Source organism: Chlorocebus sabaeus, chromosome 10 (genome assembly GCF_047675955.1).
Source record: "Chlorocebus sabaeus isolate Y175 chromosome 10, mChlSab1.0.hap1, whole genome shotgun sequence".
NCBI classification, from domain to species: Eukaryota; Metazoa; Chordata; class Mammalia; order Primates; family Cercopithecidae; genus Chlorocebus; species Chlorocebus sabaeus.
In genome coordinates, this window is record NC_132913.1 from 20,926,004 (window position 1) to 20,944,910 (window position 18,907).

Sequence of the window (18,907 nt, forward strand, 5' to 3'; positions counted from 1 at the left end):
CCATCTCTACTAAAAATACAAAAATTAGCCAGGTGTGGTGGCACGTGCCTGATTTTAGTGTTTCATGTGGTAGTTGTTTTGGAATTGAAAGACACCCATAAACATATACACACATATATATGTAAAGACACACTTATACATATATACCCTAAATTTATTAAAAACTGTAATCAAGGGTAAATGTTGGCTGGGCGTGGTAGCTCACGCCTGTAATCCCAGCACTTTGGGAGGTTGTGGCAGGTGGATCACCTGAGGTCAGGAATTCGAGACCAGCCTGGCCAATATGTGAAACCCTGTCTCTACTAAACATACAAAACAAAACAAAACAAACAAAAAAAAATTAGCGCACGGCTGTAGTCCCAGCTACTCGGAGGCTGAAGCAGGAGAATTGCTTGAACCTAGGAGGCGGAGGTTGCAGTGAGCCATGATCGTGCCACTGCACTCCAGCCTGGGCGACAGAGTGAGACTCCGTCTCAAAAAAAAAAAAACAACAAAAAAAAAACCCCAAAAATACAGGGAGGGTAAATGCTATATTTTACCTAAGGACTTCCCAGCACATATAGAGATGATGAGGTTTCTCTTTGTCATTATTAATATAGCGAATTATATTGATATGTTTCTTAATATTCAACTTTCCTTGAATTCCTAATGTGAAAGTCATTTGCATATAATCAATATATTAGGTTTTTAATGAGTTTCTGGATTTCATTAATCTATTAATATTGAGGATTTCTGCATTTGTAGACTCGTTTTCATTTTTGTGCTATCTTGTCTGATTTTGGTATTAAGTGTTTGACTTCATAGAAACAATTTAGAAGAATTTTATCTTTGTACTTTGGAGCTCTTTAAAAAGCATCAGAAAACCATGACCATGTGGTGTTATTTAAAGGAATTATATAAAAAAAAATGCATTGGGAAAAAACCATGAGAGACTCGTATCACATACAAAGAGATTATTTTTGTAATATATAAAGATATTCAGCATATCAAGAAAAAAGCCAATACATTTAGAAGACAGGGCAAGCAGCACACACAGACAACTGACAGAAAAAAAGTACAAGTAACACGTATGTGTGAAAAAAAATGCTCAAATGCATTTAATGACATAATGGACAAATGTGTATTAAAGCTACTATCAGTTCACATTGGCCAAGAATAAAATAATTTATATTTCACTATGTTTGAAAGGTTTGGAAAAAGAAACAATCTGGCATAGGGCTGGTGGAAATATAAAAAGCTGTATCTTCCATGGAGCATGATTTGGAAAAATCTAATAATATAAAAATGCACATGTCCTTTAAACTAGCAATTTCACTTCTATAACTTTATCTTAAGATTTTTTCCCCTATGTATATGGCATGAAATATGAAAATAGCTAACAACTATCGAGTATTCCCTACGTATGGTCACTGTTTAAGCACTTTATAAATATTAGGTAATATAAGTCTCATAATAACTCTCCAAGGCAGGCATAATACTTTGCCATTTTTTTTGAGCTGAAGAAACTGAGGTATGAGGAGATAAAGTTACTTTTCTAAAATGAAGCATTCCACAATAGTAGATGTGAAAATAAAACACCAGTGGTCTGGCTCTAAATTTCCATGTTCTTCAGAACTATAAAATACTACCTCTCAACATGTGCAAAGATATTCACTGCTGCATTGTATGCATAGCTATATACTATAAACGTCCACTAAGAGTAGACTGCATAAATAAATTCTAAATGGTATAATAGATGCAGCATTTAAAATGAATATCAGGCTGGGAGTGGTGGCTCACACCTGTAATCCCAGCACTTCAGGAGGCCAAGGCAGGCGAATCACCTGAGGTCAGGAGTTCAAGACCAGCCTGGCCAACATGGTGAAACCCCATCTCTAGTAAAAATAACAAAAATTAGCCGGGCATGGTGGCGCATGCCTGTAATCTCAGCTACTCAGGAGGCTGAGGCAGGAGAACTGCTTGAACATCGGAAGCAGAGGTTGTAGTGAGCCGAGATTATACCACTGCACTCCATCCAGCCTGCGCAACAGAGAGAGACTCCGTTTGAAAAAAATACTATAAAATAAAATAAAATGAATATCAAAGCTCTTTGAGTAACTGATATGGAAAGATCTACAATACATACTAGATGAAGAAAGCGAACTGCAGAATAATACACAAATTGTGCTATATATGTTGAAATACAATGAAGTAATATTATACACATATAATCATGTTTTGTATTATACATGCTTGCTCACCCAAAGAGTATCTTCAGAAGGATACAAAAGAAAGTGCCAACAATGGTTACACACGAAGGGAAATGGTTGGCTGAGAGACAGGAGTGGAAGAAACACTTACTTTTTACTTTTGTATAATGTACATGTAAATGTAGCCAATAAAAATAAACAATTTCAAAAATAAAAAGTAGAAAGTAAAAAATAAAAATACAGGAAGACTTTGCCATTATCTATTACTTTTATTTATTTTACATATAGTTCATCCACCTATACATAATAATCCACCAATTGCCGGGCGTGGTGGCTCAAGCCTGTAATCCCAGCACTTTGGGAGGCCGAGACAGGTGGATCACGAGGTCAGGAGATCGAGACCATCCTGGCTAACACGGTGAAACCCCATCTCTACTAAAAAAACACAAAAAAAAACCAGCCAGGCAAGGTGGCGGGCGCCTGTAGTCCCAGCTACTCCGGAGGCTGAGGCAGGAGAATGGCGTAAACCCAGGAGCTGGAGCTTGCAGTGAGCTGAGATCCGGCCACTGCACTCCAGCCTGGGCAACAGAGCGAGACTCTGTCTCAAAAAAAAAAAAAAAAAAAAAATTCCACCAATTATTTCATAGCTACCACAAATTTGTAAAACACTGGAATAAAGAATGATTAATAAAGCAATGTTCACAGTAAATATGTAAGGAAAAAGTTTATGGAAAATAGTTTGTCTTACCTGATGCGTGCATTACAGTATCTTTTTGCATAGTCGGTCCATCTTCCAAATTTTTGTGGAAAGAGAGCTTCAATCTGCATGAAAAGCTATAACAATACAAGTGTTCATAATATGTTGTAATATTTTCAAGTAAATTATTATTACAATGATAAAACCATTTAACAAAATAGTAGGAAGTATAAAAGAAAATCCAACTCTTTCTTTCTCAAGTCCTCTCCCTTTTATTCATCAGGGGTAATCGTTATGTGTTGTATAAATACACATTTTTCTATGTTGATATAAGCATGCATTTATTCACATAAAGAGGATCATATCATATATATTGTTACACAACTAGAATTTTGTCCCATAAAACATGTCTCAGACACTTTTAAAGTACACGTGTCTATTTTTATTTAGTTTTAAAGCCTTATATAAACAATATAATAATAATGCACTATTTAAAAACTGAATGGCATTCTCAGCAAACTATCGCAAGAACAGAAAACCAAATACCGCATTTTCTCACTCATAGGTGGGAACTGAACAATGAGATCATTTGGACACAGGAAGGGGAACATCACACACCGGGGCCTGTTGTGGTGTGGGGGGAGGGGGGAGGGGGGAGGGATAGCATTAGGAGATATGCCTAATGTAAATGACGAGTTAATGGGTGCAGCACACCAACATGGCACATGTGTACATATGTAACAAACTTGCATCTTGTGCACATGTACCCTAGCACAAAAAGTATAATAAAAAAAACAAAAAACAAAAAAACAGAAACAAAACTGAATAGCAACCCATTATGATGTAGATGTACTGTAAAGTATTTAAACAGACTCCTGATATTAGACATATAGGCTATTTCCAGCATTTTATTTATTTATTTTTGAGACAGAGTCTCGCTCTGTCGCTCAGGCTGGAGTGCAGCGGCGCAATCTCGGCTCACTGCAAGCTCCGCCTCCAGGGTTCACGCCATTCTCTCACCTCAGTCTCCCGAGTAGCTGGGACTACAGGTGACCACTACCACGCCCGGCTAATTTTGTTTATGCATTTTTAGTAGAGACGGGGTTTCACCTTATTAGCCAGGATGATCTCGATCTCCTGACCTCGTGATCCACCCGCCTCAGCCTCCCAAAGTGCTGGGATTACAGGTATGAGCCACCACGCCCGGCCTATTTCTAGCTTTTATGAAGTTACTAATACTAACAACTTCATATAACTGTTTGTGTGTGTGTGTGTGTGTGTGTGTATATATATATGAATATATAGGTGTAGTATATCTATTAATCATCTATCCATTCATCCATCCATTCACTCATCCATCCATTTGCATTTCTATTAGAGGTGATGTAGGATTATATTTAGAAATGGAATAGCTGATTCTAAGGTATATACTGTTTTAAAGTTTGATAATGTTACCATGTTGCCCAGTAAGATTATCCCAATTTACACTCCCATCAATAGTATCATGAAACATTTTCATTTTTACAACTCTGATAGGCTGCACAGAGTACTGTCTCATTATTTTAATATATTTTTTAAAACCAACAGCTTTATTGTGACATGTAATTCATATACTATTCAAACTTTTAAAGAACATAATTCAGTGACTTTCAATAGATTCACACAGTTGTGCACCAATCATGACTAATTCTATAATATTTTTATCATCCCCCAAAAAACCTCTATACCCATTAGTAGTCACTGCCTATTTCTCCTCTCTTCTAATTCTGCCACCTACCAACCCACTTTCGGTCTCTATGACTTGGCCTATTCTGGGCATTTCATATAAATAGAATCATACAATATGCAGCCTTTTGTATCTGGCTTATTTCACCCAGCATAGTGCTTTCAAAGTTAATTCATGTTATAGCATATATAGTATTTCATTCCTCTTTAAGTCCAAATAATTCCATTGTATGGCTATATCACATTTGTTTATACATTCATCAATTGATGAGTATTTTACTTGTTCCCACTTTTTGAATATCATGAATAATGCTACTATGTAACTATACACATGAGTATATAATTTCTGGTGAGAACTTGTTTTCAGTTCTCTTGGGTATACACCTAAGAATAAAATTATTGGGTGATACAGTAACGTTTTAAGTAACTCCTAAATTTTTCTAAAGTGACTTCAGTGCTTTATGTCCGTTTAATATGACAACATATTCAGAAATAACCAATGGGCCAAAGAAGAAATAACAAAGGAAATTAGAAAACACTTTGAGATAAGGGAAATTGAGAACACAACATACCAAAACATGAGTTGCAGCAAAAATAGTGCTAAGAGGGAAATTAATAGTTGCATATGCCTATGTTAAACAAGAAGAACTCAAATCAGTAAGGAGTTTGAAAGCAGACTGGCCAACATGGTAAAATCCAGTCTCTACTAAAAATACAAAAATGTGCCAGGCGTGGTGGCACGCGCCTGTAATCCTAGCTACTCGGGAGGCTGAGGTGGAAGAACTGCTTGAACCTGGGAGGTGGAGGTTGCTGTGAGCTGAGATCATGCCACTGCATTCCAGCCTGGGCAACAGAGTGAGACTCCGTCTTAAAAAAAAAAAAAAAAAGAAAAAGAAAAACAAAATGAGAGAACTCACACTTCCTAATTTCAAAACTCCTAACTTAGAATTTCAAATTTTATATTATTTTTCTTAAAAAAAATCCCAAACACAAATTGTACAATCATTAGGACCCACAAAATTGGTATTTACCCTTGGTTTGAATAGTGGCTATCATAGGTGAAGAGTGAAAAATAATGACATGTGATAAGAGTAGGATGTAAGAGCCACTGTTGTATTGTCAATGTTCTATTTCTTATGCTCGATAATAAGTAGATGAGTATTTATTTTGTTATCATCATTTAAAATGTATGTTTTTTTTTTTTTTTTTTTGAGACAAAGTCTCACTCTGTCGCTCAGGCTGGAGTGCAATGGTCAGATCTCAGCTCACCACAACCTTGGCCTCCTAGGTTCAAGTGATTCTCCTGCCTCAGCTTCCCGGGTAGCTGGAACTACAGGCCAGGCCACCATGCCCAGCTAATTTTGTATTTTTAGTAAAGATGGGGTTTCACCAATGCTGGCCAGGCTGGTCTTGAACTTCTGGCCTCAAGTGATCCACTCGCCTCAGCTTCCCAAAGTGCTGGGATTACAGGCATGAGTTACTGAGTCCAGCCTACTCACTGGACTCAGCAGGACTGAGTATCTTGAAGGATACGTTTCATGATTTTTTTATGAAGGATATAATCACCCCTATTATCCAATGACATAATTGGGGGACATATGTCAATTACTTGGAGCTACAGCACTGTCAGTGGGTATCCAAGAGAAAAAACTGTAAAAGGTAAAATTAAACATTTTATCATCACTATCTATGTACTTTTATATGTATCTCACAAGATTTCCAGGATAGAATTGAAAGTAGAGCTTAGGTAATACTGTTACACAGGCAATGATAATAGCTGTCACCCAGGCTTGGCTCAAAAATTAACATAATATTGGCTACCATATGTTGAGTGACTATGTGACAAGGCACAGGGTGAGGTACTTTCAAAGCAGTATTACCTTTAATTCTCCCAGCAACCCTACAAGACAGCCCATGTTTTTCCATGATTCAGTGTTCATTAGTAAACAGAATTTCCTTAAGGAACACTAAAACTTACAGACATTTCTTCCATCATGTCTTCTTCCTAACTCTTTAACCACTCCATGTACTACCCATCTCTTAGAGTAGCAAAAACTAAATGCGATATCAAATGCATGCCTTATTCTTTCATTCTAGGCAGATACCTTATCTGGTCTGCACAGAAGCTTTAGTTTCTCTTTACTTTCCCAAATGTGAATCTTAAAGTGAAAGAACAGAAAGAAGTTCTGCAATGCAATGTAAAAGAAATAAGGTAGATTCAATCCCAATCCTAAGAAGCTTATAATGTAAAATAGATAGGATAAATGAAGATTAAGACCATAGAAGAACCTCAGGAACACATTGTGAAGAATATTATACAGTTGTACTATGTATGGAAGCCTTATCATAAAGATAAAAACTGTTTTTTATACACACCTAAAAGCCTGGCTAAAGTTTAAATGTAAATAGATTAAAATAGCCATGATAAAACATACGTACTATCTAGAAATTCCCAATGTACTCCTCTAGCATTTGAGGCATCTAATTTGAAATCAAAAATTGCAAAACAGGTGGTTAATTCAATATCCCTCCTACCTCCCTTCTCTTAAGTTCAGAGAATAAGGATTGTAATACCTCTTCAGGCCTTCCTAAAGCTGGTGTTCCTGTAAGAAGAATGGCTCGTCTGGCTTTCTGTACTACTGGCAATAAAATCCTGCTGCGAGTTGCATTTCTGGATTTCATGTAGTGTGATTCATCCACTATAACTACTTTGAAGTTCTGGTTATTCAGTGCATCTATCAAAGTCTCTGCATCTGCGGTTAAGAGACCATAACCCAGAACTGTCACTTTACTGGTCGATATTCTCCTAGAAAAGAAAATCCATATACTTAAAAAATATCTCAGTAATGACGTTATCATAAAAAATACAACTCTATTGCGAAAAAACACACAGGAGAAGAAAGCAGAATAGAGGAAAAATAAAAGGAGATGGTACTATTACTGAAACTCTTAAGATTTCACAATCCTCAAATCTAATAAAACAGGATCCAAAATTTACAGTCTTGCATAACCAAAACCAAAGTTTTAGTCAAATGATCTTTGAAAGATTTTGACATCCAGCAAGTCACATTACGTTCTGACAATATTTGCTTCTGTGTACCTAGGATCATGCATAAAATGGATACTTAAATATTAGTTGACTCTTAATGAAACCTTCACACAAATAAGATAGCAGTTTTTCAATCCAGATGCTACTGGTATTTTGAGCAGGACTAAGTGAAGCTCTGCGGTGCACTGAACAGCCCCTCCTGCTCAAAATACCAGTAGCAGAACAGATGTACAGGGCTGTTGAGTGCATTGCAGAGCTTCACTTCCTGGTCCTATCCATTAAAGGACAGTGGACAAGTCACTGTGACAACAAAAAAGTTCCTGGACCTGAGGTGATGAAGTGTGAAGTGTGGTTAGAAGAGGCAGGTACCACCTCACATCAAGAACCATTGAGCTAAAATGATCCCTGATCTTCAGATTTCTATAATCCACACATCTGTAATATTCTTTATCTTGCTGTCAATAAATTATTCATTTACATATTTATGTCTGTTAGCATATCATGAGATTGGTAAGGGCAGGGAATGTGTCTTACTCATCTTTTAGTAGTATTCATACACAGTGCTATGATCCCAAATAAAGTTTGTAGAATGAAATAGACAAATAAATTCATTAATACTAAGACATATCACTTGCATTTTCTATATCACCAGAAAAAAATACAGGACAGAGCCAGTCTTCTGCAATTCTCTGTCCTCTAACAGAAAAGGTAGAGGTCCTAAGCAGCCAGAACCACTAGGGCAACTGCATTTTAAGCCCTGGATTAATCTACTTAATACAGAGACCTATAATTTTCTTGTTTTTTTTGAGACAGAGTCTCGCTCTGTCGCCCAGGCTGGAGTGCAGTGGTGCTATCTCGGCTCACCGCAAGCTCTCTCTCGGCTCATGGCAAGCTCCGCCTCCTGGGGTCACGCCATTCTCCTGCCTCAGCCTCCCGAGTAGCTGGGATTACAGGCGTCCGCCACCATACCTGGCTAATTTTTTGTATTTTTAGTAGAGACCGGGTTTCATTGTGTTAGCCGGGATGGTCTAGATTTCTGACCTTGTGATCCACCCACCTTGGCCTCCCAAAATGCTGGGATTACAGGCGTAAGCCACTGCGCCTGGCCGAGACCTATAATTTTCTCACTGTATTCAAACACCAGGAAGAGCCTGAAGAAGAAAAGTACTGGATTAATTACTATTACTATCTAACTTAGGTATACTGAGCGCAACACATAGGAGACAATGGCTTCAAAGGCCACTGCAGCAGTCTGTAGCTTCTGTCCTACCATGTCTTGACTAGTAAACACTCCAAGCATAACTGATATAAGCCAGAAGGAAAGTATAGGTATTTGTGGTGGACATATTGGTATACACCTAAACCTGTTTCTTTAAGTACCTGGAAGACCCTGAGTAGTTTTCTGTCCTTGACTAACATCCTCCAGGAAACTTCTACTCTGGAGTTGTAGATATATTTAACATATCCCAAATACAATTCAAATAAAAATATTATCCACCATTTAACTGCAAGAGTATATTTCCAAAATAATATAAAAACTAGCCCTAGTAGCTATAAAAGATGACAGAAGAGTCATTTTAAGAAAATTTAAATATGAACATTTAAATAAGGTGTATCAGCCAGGTGCAGTGGCTCACGCCTGTAATCCCAGCACTTTGGGAGGCCAAGGTGGGCGGATCACATGATGTCAGGAGTTTGAGACCAGCCTGACCAACATGGTGAAACCCCGTCTCTACTAAAAATTTAAAAAGTCAGCCAGGCGTGGTTGGTGGTGCCTGTAATCCCAGCTGCTTAGGAGGCTGAGGTAGGAGAATCCCTTGAACCCAGGAGGCGGAGGTTGTAGTGAGTCAACATGGTGCCACTGTATTCCAGCCTGGGCGACAGAGTGAGATGTCGCCTCCAAAAAAAAAAAAAAAAAAAATTAATTAATTAATTACATTAAATAAATAAGGTATAACTAACACGATGGTTTTGGAGGTCTTCAAAAATTCTACAATCTCTAAATTTGTAAGTCTTTTCAATTTCATGTGGTTTTATTGGAGAGATTTATTTATCATGATTAGAATAAGATAGCAGTTTTTTCATTTTAACCATGTAAATAGAGTTCAGATTTTCTTGGGCCCATAAAGATATATTCCACTGAATTAGCACTGCAAAGTTGAAAGTGAAAAGGCCCTCCATACATTTTGTGCTTCCTCCTTCCACATTCATAAGACAACTTTATTTTTACATATACCTTTTATGTTAACAGTCTTAGAGAATAAAATACAGTACAATAATACCAAAATTAAAAAATCTAAGTATTAACAGATATTTATTTCAGTAGATGTACTGCTTTTTATTTAAGGTTCAGAAATAGATAACTTTGAACCTCCAGAGAAATAATTTGTATGAATCACCTACACATTCCATGTAACAACTCATCAATATTCAAACTGGTTGTCTTATTCTAATGGCTAGAAAGCAAAATGAGGGAAAAAATACTAACAACGCTATAACAGATTTTAGAGTGAGAGCCTCCAATAAACACAAAGCAAATATTTTCAAGATATAAAATATTAAAATTATAAATAAGGAAAATCAAACTTACTAATGAGTCATACACAAAACTTGCACATTAATTAACAAATGGGAAAGCAAAATCTACTAAAGTTGCTGACAATAAAACATCACAAAGCTTCAAGTCAATCAATGAAAAGTTGTGAGATTTATTTTTGAACCTTAAGATAGTTTCAAATATGTTTAAGGTACATATAAAGTATATATATATATATCTTTAAAAGTATACATATTTTACTTTTACTTTAAAAATGTACCATAAAGGAACTTAGAAATAAAATATACTGTTGGGTTTTAGATAAATAATTCATATTTTAAAATGTAAAATAAAATTATCCATACTACTTACTCCACTTCTAAATTATGATCTATAGGTGATATTGCATTCTAAAACATGAATACATACCAGGTACACACAAGGAAGACTTTTTTTCTTAAAGATTAAAAAGTAGTTCTTACCTAACATCAGTTTTATTCTGAATAACATTGATTTCTTCTGGACTTAGCTCTGGGATCCATTTTTCAATTTCTTCTGTCCAAGGGTACCTCAGAGACGAAGGGACCACTATTAACAGAGGCCATTCCTCTTTATAGAAGTAAGCAATTCCAATTGCCTGGATTGTCTTTCCTAGACCCATCTAAATTAAAAAAATAAATAAATGCTAATTAATAATAAAGCCTAAAATATTTTAAAAGAAAATATTTATCAAACGTTTTATTTAAGAGTATTATTAGCTGGATGTGATGGCTCATGGCTGTAATCCCAGCACTTTGGGAGGCTGACATAGGTGGATCGCTTGAGCCCAGGAGTTCAAGACCAGCCTGGCCAACATGGTGAAACCCTGTCTCTATTTTTTAAAAGTACAAAAAATTAGCTGGGCGTGGCAGCACGCACCTGTAGTTCCAGCTACTTGGAGGCTGAGGCAGAAGGATTGCTTGAACCCAGGAGGTTGAGGCTACAGTGAGCCTAGACTAAACCACTACACACCAGCCTGGGTGACAGAGCAAGACTGTCTTAAAAAAAAAGTATTATCAAAATAATTTTTCAATGTAAAATTAGTTGGATTATACAGTTAATAAAAAGTTTGATATTATAAGGACCTGTAAAATTCATTAAGCAAATCATATTATGTTCAAACTATTCATGATTGAACTTAAAGAGACAAAATTACTCCTAAGGTTAAATATTAGTTATGTTGATTTTATATAATTAGTTTTATAAAATGTATGTAACCATTTATAGTCTCTCCTCTTAGACAATAGTAAATGTCTTAACAGCACAAAACCATGTTATTTCAAAACTAGAGTAAGTCCTGAATGAGGCACATTTTATAAAACAAGCAGACACAGAGAAGTTAAATTATTTAAATCACAGCTGGCTGATGCAAAACTAGTATGAGATCCCAGGTCTCAGGTGTCTTCCCACTTGATTTGTATCCACACTGTCACACTGTCTGACTTCTAAGCTGTTCCAATTTAAAAAGTAGTCACTTAGTGAATATTTATAGTGTTTTTGTTCAAAATAGCCAGAAACTGGATACAACTCAAATGTACTTCACCTGTGCATGAATAATCAAATGATGTCATATTCATACAATGGAGTACTATTCAGTAATAAGAAAAGAATGAACTCACACTCTACACAACATGAATAGATCTAAAATGCATTTTGGTAAGGGAAAGAAGCCAGATTCAAAATCTACATACTAAATGATTCCATTTATATGTCTCATTCTGGAAAAGGTTTAAAAAAAGGGAGCCATAGCAGATCAGTGGTTGCCAGCGGCTGGAGGTAGGGGAGGGGAATAGCATGAGGGAACTTTTGGGAATGGAGTCAGTCTATACCTTGATGTTAGCGGCTGTTACATAACCATATGCATTTTTTAGAACTCACAGAATTGTACACTAAAAATGGGTAAATTTACTTAAAAGTGCGAATTATACCTCAATAATCCTTACCTTTTTAGTAGTTACTATGGCAAACAATGGGAAAGAGAGACTAAATGACAAGCCCTGTTTACCAGACTATACAAACAGAAAAAAGAAAAACACAGAAACTGAAAACAAAGAGTTTAAAATGAATTTTAAGTGCTGAGCAAAACTAAAGAAATGAGAAAAGAGCAGGTATTAGACTTTTAAGTTTCCACTGAGAAAACTTTATTTTGTTCATGTATTTTTCTTTCAACTGCTCCCGTTAACAACAAAAAAGCAACCTTAGAATAATTCATGCAAAGTTATATTTATACATTCATGGGATAATAACTAGTATGTTTCGTGTCTTCAAAGCCCTCCAATTTTCATACCTGAAGCCACTCAAACATCACTGGATTCTGGGACCAACTTGGTTCCAATACAGCAGAACTTTAACAATTACAGATCTTTTTTTCTTTTTTTGGACGGAGTTTTGCTCTTGTTGCCCAGGCTGGAGTGCAATAGCACGATCTCAGCTCATAGCAACCTCCACCTCCTGGGTTCAAGTCATTCTCCTACCTCAGCCTCTGGAGTAGCTGAAGTGGCATGAGCCACCATGCTCAGCTAATTTTGTATTTTTAGTAGAGATGGGGTTTCTCCATGTTGGTCAGGCTGGTCTCAAACTCCTGACCTCAGGTGATCCACCCACTTCAGCCTCCCAAAGTGCTGGGATTGCAGGTGTGAGCCACCACGCCCAGCCAACAATTACAGCTCTTTACCTGGCTAGAGTTCTTCAGTGTGTTACTTCCCCCCCTCAACAACTCTGCCAAAAATAGACTTCCAGGAATTGAGGCTTGGCCCTATTTTTTTGTGTGTGGACAATACCACTAACTTTGTGCTATGGTTAGGGGTCTCTGGTTTCTTTTCCTGCCATGGTTTCATAACACATTTTCTTAATTTCAATTTATCTGCAAATAGGATCTGTTTTGCTTCCCCGATTATCTGGAAAGTAGAATTCTCTCTCTGCAACCCAGATTCTATCACTAGAACCTCAGCTGCTTGCTGCTAAATTTACTTGGTGTCAGTCACCTGTCTATCTATACATTTTGCACTTCATGTATGACTAACAGTGTTCTGTGTTGGCTTGCCAGGCAACTCTCTCCCAAAGACCGCCACTCCTCAAAATTTCCTAATCTTGTCTACTGAGATCGGGTGTGTAAGCCTTCAATAGGATAAGTAGAATTGGGACTTGAAACAATAGGTAGAATTTAAAAAACAATGAAATTTCAGTTAGATAGAAGGAATAAGGTGAAGAGATACATCGTACAACAGGGTAACTATAGTTAATAACAACATACTACATTCTTAAAAATTGCAAAGAGAGTAGATTTTAAGCCATTCCCATCACAAAAAAGCACGTGAAGTAATGCATATGTTAATTAACTCAATGTAGCCATTCTACAATGTATACATATTTCAAAACAACATATTATACACCATAAATATATAATTTTTATTTGTCAAATATTTTTAAAGAAAAAAATAAGAAAAATAAGTTTTAGGTTGAGGACAGGCGAAGAAAAGGGAAACTAACCTGAGTATGGGTAAGAATAATCCTGATATGTTGGGAAGCTAATTTGATTAGAAGTTTGAATATTTTTGTCTTCTAGTTCTCTAATTTTGTATTCTTGTATCTAATTATTAAATCTACTAGAATTAACTCCAGATGTTATTTTTCAGTTCTAAAATGTCCACTAGAATCTGTTTTTGTTATTGTTATTGTTCTAACATGTTAAAAATTCTTGATTTTTGTTTGTTTTGTTTGTTTGTTTTTTGAGATAGGGTCTTGCTGTGGCTGGAGGGCAGTGGCGTAATCGTAGCTCACTGCAGCCTCGATCTGGGCTCAAGCAATCCTGCTAGCTCAGCCTCCTGGGTACCCGGGACTCCAGGCATGTGCCACCATAACCAGCTTTTTTTTTTTTTTTTTGGTACTTTTTGGCCAGGCTGGTCTTGAACTCCTGAGCTCAAGCAATTCACCTGCCTTAGCCTTCCAAAGTGCTGGGATTACAGGCAAGAGCCACCATGCCTGTCACCAAGGGTGGAGTACAGTGGCATGATCTTGGCTCACTGCAACCACCTCTACCTCCTGGGTTCAAGCGATTCTCATGCCTTAGTCACCTGAGTACCTGGGGACTACAGGCGAGTGCCATCACACCTGGCTAGTTTTTGTTATTTTTAGTAGAGACAGGGTTTTTTTGTTTGTTTGTTTGTTTTGTTTTCTTGAGACGGAGTCTTGCTCTGTCGCCTAGGCTGGAGTGCAATGGCACGATCTCGGTTCACTGCAACCTCTGCCTCCTGGGTTCAAGTGATTCTCCTGCCTCAGCCTCCTCCTGAGTAGCTGGGATTATAGGTGCATGACACCACTCCCCGCTAACTTTCATATTTTTAGTAGAGACGGGGTTTCGCCATGTTGGCCAGACTGGTCTCGAACTCCTGACCTCAGGTGATCCACCCACCTCAGCCTCCCAAAGTGTTGGGATTACAGGCATGAGCCACTGCGCCTGGCCAGGACAGGGTTTTGCCATGTTGACCCGGTTGGTCTCGAATTCTTGACTTCAAGTGATCTGCTTTCCTCGGCCTCCCAAAGTGCTAGGATTGCAGGTGTGTGCCACCATGCCCAACCAAAAAAATAAGTTATTTTAAAGTCTCTCTCTGATAACAACATCTGATCTCGTGTGGGCTCTATTTCCTTTTCTTTTTGGTATCGGTTTTCCAGGATCCCTCATATTTTCTGATTTCACACCAGATATCATGAGTAAAAAATTCACAGAAGCTCTGGGTAGTATTATCCTCTCCCAAGAGGTGTTAGGTTTTTGTTAGGGCAGGCAAATTGAGTAACAGCAAATACCTCATTCCTTTTAAGACTTGGTTTTAGGCTTTTAAAGGGCAAGTTTATTCAGTGTTGCCCTTATTCCCAGCGCTTGGTATTTATTATAAAAGATGGCCCTTCGGGGGGTCAACAGAAGCCAAGGCAAGATACTTGTAAACAATCTCTCACCTCAACAAGGCTCAACCCCATCTGTGTCTACTTAGTATCACAATACTGCTAAAATCTTGGCTTAGTTTTTATCCTTCCTCACTCTGTATTTCTTCTGGGTTTCTTGGGATCTCATTCTGTGCATATATAGTTTAGGAAATAGCCAAAGACTTAAGGCTAATGTGTATGCACATTTTCTTTATAATTATCTCAAGTTTCCTTCTCTCTGAGATTTTTATCTTCATATCTACGTGGCACACTGCCTAGTTTGGGAAGTAGACAGAATAGTCTCTGACAGAAACAAGTAGAAGCAGCCTGTTTTACTTATGTTGTTTAAGGCTTAAGGAAGATAAATAACTGAATATTCAGTGACGAATTTAGGCAGCTGAAAAGGAAAAAACAAATTTTGGGTGCAAAGAATGTATTATTTTTGTTAGGTTTTCAAAATTCTAAATATTTTCTTCATGTTCCCAGCTATCATATCATCCTCTTTCCTAATAAACTAAAAGAAAAAAAAAAAAGACTGCCATTTAAGAACTATTAAACATAAAACATTAAGTACCAATTAAGAAATAGGAAGTCATTTTAAAAAGAAAAAATTTCTCAAGTCAAGCAGTCTTCAGTATAACTCATGGAAGGATTGGTCTTACAAAGATGATGTGTTGAATGTAAGAATAAGCAATGGAAGCAAACAGGATAAAAGGATAAAATAGTCTCACTCAATTTTTGATGTTTACATGCAAGCCCTCTTACCCTTCTTCTCCAATTGTGTACAAGCAGATACGAAAGTGTGGGTGATATTTTCTTTGGCACTGGTGGAAAATACAAACTATTCAAGTCCCGGCCCACATGGTAAGACCCCTCACCTTAACCCTACCCCATAAGCTCAATAACAGACTATGCTTGTCTCTTCTCCTTGTTTTTTTTTCAAGTCATTTTTATATCTACTTGTGAGCCTGCCCACCTCGTCTCAGAAAGACTTGTTATGTCAGTAATAAACTCTTCATACCCGCTTCATGTCTGGGTAGCATCATCAGCCTAGATATCCAAATGAAATTTTGAGTGGAAAGGTTCATTGCACTTCTTCAGGGTGATCATGATAAAGGGAAAGCCATCTTTCAATATACATTAATCAACTGGCATTGTGATTTTTATAAAAGAATTTCCTTTGGCTTTGTTAGCTAGAGTAAAAAAATCTCAGGATTTGATCAACTTGCCATCACTGAAAATAATAAATTTCTTGGTTGGGTACAGTAGCTCACATCTGTAATCCCAACATTTTGGGAGGCTGAGGCAGGAGGACTGCTTGAGGCCAGGAGTTCAAGACCAGTTTGGGCAACAGAGTGAGACTCTGTCTCTATAAAAAAAATTAATAATTCCCAGGTGTGGTGGCATGTGCCTGCAGTCCAATTAATGGGAAAGCTGAGGTGAGAGGACTGCTTGAGTCCAGGAGGTTGAAGTTGCAGTGTGCCTACCATGTCACTGCACTCCAGCCTGGGCGACAGAATGAGACCCTGAAAAAACGAAAGGGAAAGGGAAGGGAAATTTCTTAATCTACCCATTTCCTAATCTACTTGAAGATCATACCCTATGGTATTAGGACTGACACCGATACTCAGTTTTTGTCCAGCTATCTTTCCTGGTAACAACTGCCAACTTCTTATTCAGCATCTCTTTAGTTTAAAGATTATGTAGTGAAATGACTAAAAGTGATTCTCAGAAATCAGAAACATATTTATCAACACAAAGTGAAACATTTGGGTACTATCTTTCTTAGGTATTTGTTTTTGGTTGTTCATTTTTGGGCATGGTGAAGTAGGAAATAAAGTTTGATGGAACAAACTAGAAAAAGACATCGTTCTAAATTAGAAAACAAAAGTATATTGGCATAATCTCATATTCCCATTAAAGAAAGGAATAATACATAGAATAACTCAGTTCTAAATAAAATTTGTAAAAGGACCACCTTTTAAAATAAACTTTTAAGGCCAGGCGCGGTGGCTCACGCCTGTAATCCCAGCACTTTGGGAAGCTGAGGTGGGTAGATCACCTGAGGTCAGGAGTTCGAGACTAACCTGGCCAAAATGATGAAACCCCATCTCTACAAAAAATACAAAAAAATTAGCCCGGCATAGTGGCACACACCTGTAGTCCCAGCTACTCAGGAGGCTGCGGCAGAAGAATTGCTTGAACAGGGGATGGGGAGGATGCAGTGAGCTGAGATCATGCGTTTGTACTCCAGCCTGGGCGACAAGAGCGAAACTCCGTCTCAAAAATAAAGAAATGAATACATAGATAAAATAAAATAAACACTGGCCGGGTGCAGCTCACGCCTGTATCCCAGCACTTTGGGAGGCCGAGGTGGACAGATCACGAGGTCAGGAGATTGAGACCATCCTGGCTAACATGGTGAAACCCCGTTTCTATTAAAAAATAGAAAAAATTAGCCAGGTGTGGTGATGGGCGCCTGTAGTCCTAGCTACTTGGGAGGCTGAGGCAGGAGAATGGCGTGAATCCAGGAGGCAGAGCTTGCAGTGAGCTGAGATCGCGCCACTGCACTCCTGCCTGGGTGACACAGCGAGACTCCGTCTCAAAAATAAAATAAAAAATAAATAAACTTTTAAAACATGTACTTAGATTTTCGGTTTTTGTTTTTGTTTTGAGATAGGCTCTCACTGTCACCCAGGTTGGAGTGCAGTGGCCTGATCACAGCTCACTGTAATCTCAAACTCCTGGGCTCAAGTGATTCTCCCACCTCAGCCTCCTGAGTAGCTGAGACTACAGGTGCACACCACCATGCCTGGGTTTTTTCTTTTTGTTTGTTTGTTTGTTTGTTTGCTTTTATGTAGAGATGGCAGGGGGAGTCTCACTTTGTTGTCCAGGCTTCTCTTGAACTCCTGGCTCAACCAATCCTCCTGCCTTGGCCTCCCAAAGTGCTGAGATTACAGGCGTGAGCCACAGCACTTGGCCAGATTTCAGTATTTTGAAAAGAACTGAAAACAGCATAGCATTCAATTATAAAAGCAGTAACACACTTGAAGTAATTTAGACACACAGGAATAACTACACTCAACATGTGGTTCAAAGCCCTGGCTCTAACAACAATAGAATTTGTTAATGTGGAACTCTTCAGTGTTTCATCACCATTAAGGCTAAATCAATGATTAAGAATCAAAGTCTTGACTAAACAATAGTACAAATGTCCAGGTGCTACATAAGAATTACATCGAATACATTAACCTCAAGAACACATTTTGTCAATGTGTTCAAAATTGTAAATCACCGTTAGGAGAATAATTTTAGGTTTCCTGAATGTTTTATTCTATGAAATTATTGAGAGCAATTAAATAACAATGATCCTGATACATAAAATTTCAGTTTCACTTTTTTATACTGTGATTACTTTTATAAAGCAATTTTCATTCCTATGCATTAAAAAATGCCCATTGATTGACAATTTCTCAAAACTAAAAACTTTTCCAGTTTTAAAGTTATAAGTGGCTTGTTCCTTTGAGGGCAGAGATGTAGATTTGTCTTTAAAATAGGTGTCCTGTTTGTTCTAAAAGAGTTGCCTTGGAGGACACCTTTAGGTATGTTTTTAAAATCTTAGTGAGGATTTCAATTAAGAAAGAAAACTCACATAGAGAAATAGCAGACTGAAATACTATGTTTTGTTATTTATTATTAAGGGGGTATATATTGTAGCTGAACCACTTTCTTGCTCTTGTAGATTGTTAGTG

At 37.5% G+C, this 18,907-nt stretch overlaps 1 protein-coding gene across 10 annotated transcripts in view; it reads right to left on the reverse strand.

The window, feature by feature from the left end:
• The window catches only part of ZRANB3 (zinc finger RANBP2-type containing 3), a 317,061-nt gene that overhangs the window by 132,221 nt on the left and 165,933 nt on the right, over positions 1 to 18,907 (reverse strand). For all 10 annotated transcript variants that reach the window (XM_007964848.3, XM_007964840.3, XM_007964841.3 and 7 more), the window contains 3 exons: positions 10,679 to 10,857; positions 7,186 to 7,417; positions 2,938 to 3,023 (listed from right to left, as the gene is read on the reverse strand). In XM_007964848.3, the coding sequence (XP_007963039.3) occupies positions 2,938 to 3,023; positions 7,186 to 7,417; positions 10,679 to 10,857 (497 nt within the window). The remainder of the gene's footprint in view (positions 1 to 2,937; positions 3,024 to 7,185; positions 7,418 to 10,678; positions 10,858 to 18,907) is intronic.